At 50.1% G+C, this 5620-nt stretch overlaps 1 protein-coding gene across 1 annotated transcript in view; it reads right to left on the reverse strand.

Moving 5' to 3' along the window:
* The window catches only part of PGLYRP2 (peptidoglycan recognition protein 2), a 67776-nt gene extending 65273 nt beyond the window's left edge, over nt 1-2503 (reverse strand). The window contains exons 1-3 of the mRNA XM_006876829.1: nt 2433-2503; nt 2191-2330; nt 1706-1830 (exon numbers count right to left, since the gene is read on the reverse strand). Coding sequence (XP_006876891.1) covers nt 1706-1830; nt 2191-2330; nt 2433-2503 — 336 coding nt within the window. The remainder of the gene's footprint in view (nt 1-1705; nt 1831-2190; nt 2331-2432) is intronic.
* Between the last annotated feature and the right edge of the window lie 3117 nt (nt 2504-5620).

A 5620-nucleotide genomic window follows, 5' to 3' on the forward strand; every position in this document is an offset into this window, starting at 1 on the left:
GGCGGTGGTAGTGAGGTTGGCCCAGGATTGGACATTGTTTCGTTCTGCTGTGCATGGGGTCACTATGAGTCGGTTCCGACTCGATGGCACCTGACAACAAAGCACTGCTGAATGGTTCTGGGTCATTTTCTGTGGCGAGGCCATCCTGTGCGCTGTAGGATTTTTGACAGCATTCTTGGCTTCTTTCTACCCAGGGTCAATAGCATCTCCCTTCCCAGTAGTAACAACCAAAAATGTCCAGACATTGTCAACAGTGAGACCCACCCTGGCGAGAACAACTGCCTTTAAGCATTGTGACAACAACCATGTGAGGTGGCATCCTCTGTCTCTAGAGTCTAGGTTTTGCTCTTGGCCTGGAGCCCTAGCTATTTCCACATACCTGGTGCTCCTTTGGGTCTGCCCCACCCCCTGTCTCCTCTACCAGACTAACCAGCTGGGCATCAGTCCTCCTGCCTGCTCTACCCTCAAATCCAGGTCTGAATCACTGGTCAGGCCCCAAGTAGTAATTACATCAAGATTTTATTTTGTAGGCATCCAAAGGTTTCAGGATAATCAACATGGTTTGTGTGTGATTCGGAACCCCTTGGCGTTCCCTTAAATGACTTTGGCAGTTTACTGTGGTTCTAACTTTGGGGCTGGAACGAATCTTTTTCCCATTATCTCATTTGCTTTCTGTATGAACCCTGGTATTTTTTACCTCTCCTGAGTCCACAGCCTGTGCCTTAGTTTCCCTGTGTGTGGCTGGACTAATGCTGGACTCTTTGCTCTTTTGAGAGCCTTTTTTCCTTTGACAGATATTTCCTGGTTGTTCAGTAAATTCTGGCCCTTTGTTTGGAGAGGCAGCTTGGGGACAGTGGTGAGCTGGAGACTAGCTGCAAGTCCTCCTATGCATTTGTCCAGGTCACCCATCCACAGACCTAGGCATGGGATTTCTGCCTCACATCTGGGGTGGGGCTGATTCCACCTGGACATATCTGGAGCAGTTGGGCTGGCCAAGGACAACATCTTACCTGGAGAGTCAAGGTGTGTGTGTGTGTGTGGTAGGATGTGGGGTGGGGTAAATAGAAACAGAGTCTGGTTCTGCTTGTTGAAGCTGGAGGGCTTCCTGGAGGAAGAGACTGCCGGCTGAGAGTGGGTTGGGTCCAGGATCCTGAAGGACTGGTACTCAAGGGCTGGTGAAATCTCAGGGTTCCTTAGACTGGGCTTTAGAGGAGGCTCTCCGGCTTGAGATCCCATTTGAGTTTGGGGACAGGCTCTAAGGTGAGGGCCATGAGGAGGCTGGTGTGGGAGGAGGGTGTTAAATAGTGGTCCTTGAGAGGGACGCCAAGGCTTCCTTGGACCACACAGGGCGGAGCAGGGAGGCTGCGGGCTTGGGTCTTTTGGGTCCCCAAATCTTCGGCTCTGCATCTTTTCTCTTTTTCTGTTCACGTGTCCACCTCTGTCTCAGTCTCACTTTCTGTCGTTTTTCTTTGCCTCCGCTCATCAGTCCACAAGGACACCAGGTGGAGGCTGCGGTTCCGACCCAGCCCAGAGGAACTCAGTGTTAGGGAGGAAGGGGGGCGGCAGGCGGAGCCGGGGAGGTCCTGGGGGCGGTCCTGGGGCGGTCCAGGAAGGACCTCGGGGAACTGCCGGGCGGGGTTAAAGGGCCAGTGGGCGCGCAGCGCTGGCAGAGCAGAGGTTGCTTGCGATACCTGCAGATCCGGACCGAGACACGCGGGGTGAGTGCGCCGGCGGTGGTGGTCACCCGAGCACTAGAATCCGAGGCGGCACCAAACTCGGTGCCCTGGCGGGGACGCGTATCCCGGGACGCTAAGACCGTCTGCGACGGTCCTGCTTTGTGCACAGTTTTTGCTGTTAGCGCCTCCGTGTGCTACTCGAAGTCCTGGGTGGATCTTGCTCCCCAGGGTTCCGTGGTGGGAAGGGACATCCTGGAGATCCTTCCTTTCATCAGAACATCTCCGAGTGGTCTCAGTCCGACCCCGGTACGCCTCCTTAGGACTGGGGGTCACTGGGATTCCATCAATCCCGTATTGCCTAAAAGGGAGGGTGTGTTCAAGCAGTGAGGTCCAGTACTTCAGGAATCCTCTGCCCACCCTGCTCTGGGCCCGGGCAGAGACTCCCAGCCTGGTGGCGCCTCCAAGTGCACTTCTGTGTACAGAGGCTGTCTGCCGGGTCCCCCTATCCTCATACCTCTTCCTGTCCCTCCTCGGCTCCCAGAAGCCCTGGAGTTGGTCTCCAGGAGGTATTTGTCGGTGGGTGCTGGAAAGGTGATGTTCTTGGGGGTTGGCGCCGGAGAGGAGGCAGACGCTGGACTACGTCTGTCCCTTGAACTAGGGAGTGGACCGAGGCGCACCTGAGGAATTGGTCTCTTTGGTCTGTTCACTCACTCTCGACCTGCATGCATTAATTCACACAGCACTTATGGCGCGAACAGTCCCAGGATATAGGCATTTTCACGGGCAGCAGCTGCAGCAGCTGGAGTCAACTGGGTGGTGGCACCCATCTCCCTACAGGGAATATGAGACTGAGGCTCAGAGAGGGCAAGCAATTGCCCCAGGTCACACAGCTGGCTTAGCCGGAGCTGATAGCTTTAGGTTCCTCTCCAAACTGCTGGCTGGCTCTCCAATGGAGGGACCTCTCTGAGTCCCCCCAGCCATCCTTATCCTACAGGTAGGGAAACTGAAGTCCGGAGAGGGTAAGCAGCCAGTGGGGGAGCTGGGATTTGAACAAAGCAGCTAGCAGTGACCCCAAAAATCCTGGGCACTTTCCGATGGCCCCGGTGTCCCTGTACAAGTCAGCTTGGGTTTCTGAGCAGGTAACATTAGCCCTAGGCTGGTGGCCGGCAGTGACCCAGGTTGGTATCTGAGAGAGGGGTTTGGATGACATTTAGAGAGTGGCCCTTCATCTCTCCTCCCTGGTGAGCTTTGGGCCCGACTTTCCAAATCCAAGATGCCAGAAATAAGAGTCAGCAGGGTTGCAACACACATAGCAGCAGGTGGTACCTTGGATGGAGGGCTCATTATGTGCCAGGCACTGAGCCAAGCATCTTTATCAGAGCCCTTGAGGTGAATCATATGGTTTCTGTTTCACAGATGAAAGACAGACAGACACTCAGCTGAGGCCACAGCTAAGAGGCAGAGCTTTCTAGAATCCTGTTGGGTGCTCACTTCCAGTAGGGATGACACAGAGAGAGGATTCCAGCCTTGGAATGATCTAGAATGTTGGTGTTTAAACTTGTTCTGCCAGGATTGCCTTTGGGTCAAGGAAGCTGAGGCTAGACATTATGCCCACTTGACTTTTCCCTCATTCATCATCAGAAATTTGGGGTGCTGAGTGTGGCTCGGCATTTTGAAGGAATGTCTGGGAGTAGGGCAGCTCTTTGGTGTCAAGTGGCTCAAGGCATGCCATGGACCCCAGATGGGGATGGGTTACCTTGACTACAGTGTGGGAGTGGAATGGAGGGGAGGGTGGGGTTGTAGGCCTGTGGGACTGGCTGTTTGTGAGCTACCATCCGTGTCTTGTATTCCTTATCAGGAGGTCGTACACCTTGTATAACAAGTCCCTGGCCCTTGGCAGGTCCAACCTGACAAACCTGCATCCTGTAGGTGTGGGCCCGACCGGGGAGCCAGTCATCTGGCACCTTCACAGCTAGGTAATGTTGGCTCCAGCAGGGCGGGCAGGACATCTGCTGACTTGGGGATAACAGAACCAAGGTGCCTTCTCTAAGTGTCTGGGGTGTGACTAAGGGCCCAGCAGCCACCACAGCTACCCTGTAGGTTTTAGCTCCACATTTTTCTCATTTCTATGAAATAATAGCTACACAATAGTAATACTGGCTAACATCTTGTGCACTATGTGCCAAGCCTTCTCTGTGCCTTATCTCATAGAACTGTCTCAAACAATCTTTGGAGGGGAGGGCCTGCCATGATTAATCCATTTTATAGACAGGTGTCAAAGCCTGAGGGTGGTGACCGGGGAGCGGCAGAGTCAAAAACTTGCATTTTAAAGGATGATGAAATCTTTAAGAAGAAGTTTTTCATTTTAGTTTGAAATTTTTAAGTTGAAGGATTAATAGGTTCAAGAAGCACATCCCCCTGAAGTGGAAAGCTCAGAAAGTGTCACAATTTGATCTCACACATGCCATCAGCACCAAGATTGTGAGACAGAACCGTTATCAGTCCCGGGAAAGTGCTCCCCGCTTTGAAGCATCTTCATTTATTTATTGTCCAAATTTATGTGTTCAAATCACTATGATGCCATTTCAACTATTGTTGTTAAGTGCTGTTGAGTCAGTTCTGACTCATAACAACCCTGTATAGATAGGGTTTCCAAGGAGTGACTGGTGGGTTTGAACAGAAGACCTTGTGGTTCAAACCAACCTTGCGATCCTGTGCTTTATCCTAGATTTCATGAATTAAGTTCAGCATATCGTGCAACCATTGTTGTTGTTAAATGCCCTCAAGTCGATTCTGACCCATAGCGACCCTGTATAGGGTTTCCAAGGAGCAGCTGGTAAGCTTGAACCACCGACCTTGCAGTTCAAACGACTTTGCAGTCTGACTTAGCCCACAGTGCCACACCAGGACTCCATGCACCATTACCACTATATTTCTGATGTAACTATTTGTTGTCATTAAGTGCCTTGGAGTTTCCGAGGCTGTAAATTCTTTGTCGGAGTAGAATACCTCGTCTTTCTCTCTAGGAGATAGTGGTGAGTTTGTACTGTGGACCTTGTGGTTAGCAGTCCAGTGCTTATCCTACAGAGCCATCATTTTGATGTAATTCTTACATTATCCCAAACAGAAACTCAATACCCCTTTCTTAATTTGCTATTAATTAATTTCAACAAAGTAACGTTTATAATTCATTAATATGAATTTTTGAATGGGCGATATGTATTCATGATAAAGACAATCAAAAGGCCCAGAATGGTGTAGGATAAAAGTTAGGGCTTAGAAAATTATGTATTTATTTATTTGTCATGGGTCCTCCAACCTTGTTTTGTGGCATCTTTTTTTTTTTTTAATTGAGACAAAATTAATCTCATATAAAATTCATTAACTATTTCAAAGTGACCTACTTAATGGCATTTAGTTCACAGTGTTGAGCAAGCAGTACATCTAGCTAGACGTGGTCGTCACCCCAAAGGAATCCTTATACCTTTGTTGTATGAAGATTAAAATCCTTTAGCTTTGTTGTTGTAGTTATTGTTAAGTGCCATGGAGTCGAATCTGACTCACAGTGACCCTGTATAGTAGGGCTTCCAGTGAGCGACTGGTGGGTTTGAACTGCTGACCCTGTGGTTCAAATAGACCTTGTGGTTGAGTACTTGTCTTACAATGACACATTAGTTACTACTCCCGATTCCTTTTACTCCTCTGCCCTCAAAACTACTAATCTGTTTTCTGTAGCTATGCATTTGCCTATCCTAAAGATTTCCTAAGGAGCTCTGGTAGTGTAGTGGTTATGAATCGGGCTGCGAACCGCAAGGTCAGCAGTTCGAAACTACCAGCTGCTCTGCTGGAGAAAGATGAGGCTTTCTGCTCCCGTAAAGATTTACAGCCTCGGAAACCCTGTTCAGGGTCGCTATGGGTCGGAACCGACTCGATGGCACTTAACA

This window comes from Chrysochloris asiatica, unplaced genomic scaffold, assembly GCF_000296735.1.
Source record: "Chrysochloris asiatica unplaced genomic scaffold, ChrAsi1.0 scaffold00417, whole genome shotgun sequence".
Taxonomy (NCBI): domain Eukaryota; kingdom Metazoa; phylum Chordata; class Mammalia; order Afrosoricida; family Chrysochloridae; genus Chrysochloris; species Chrysochloris asiatica.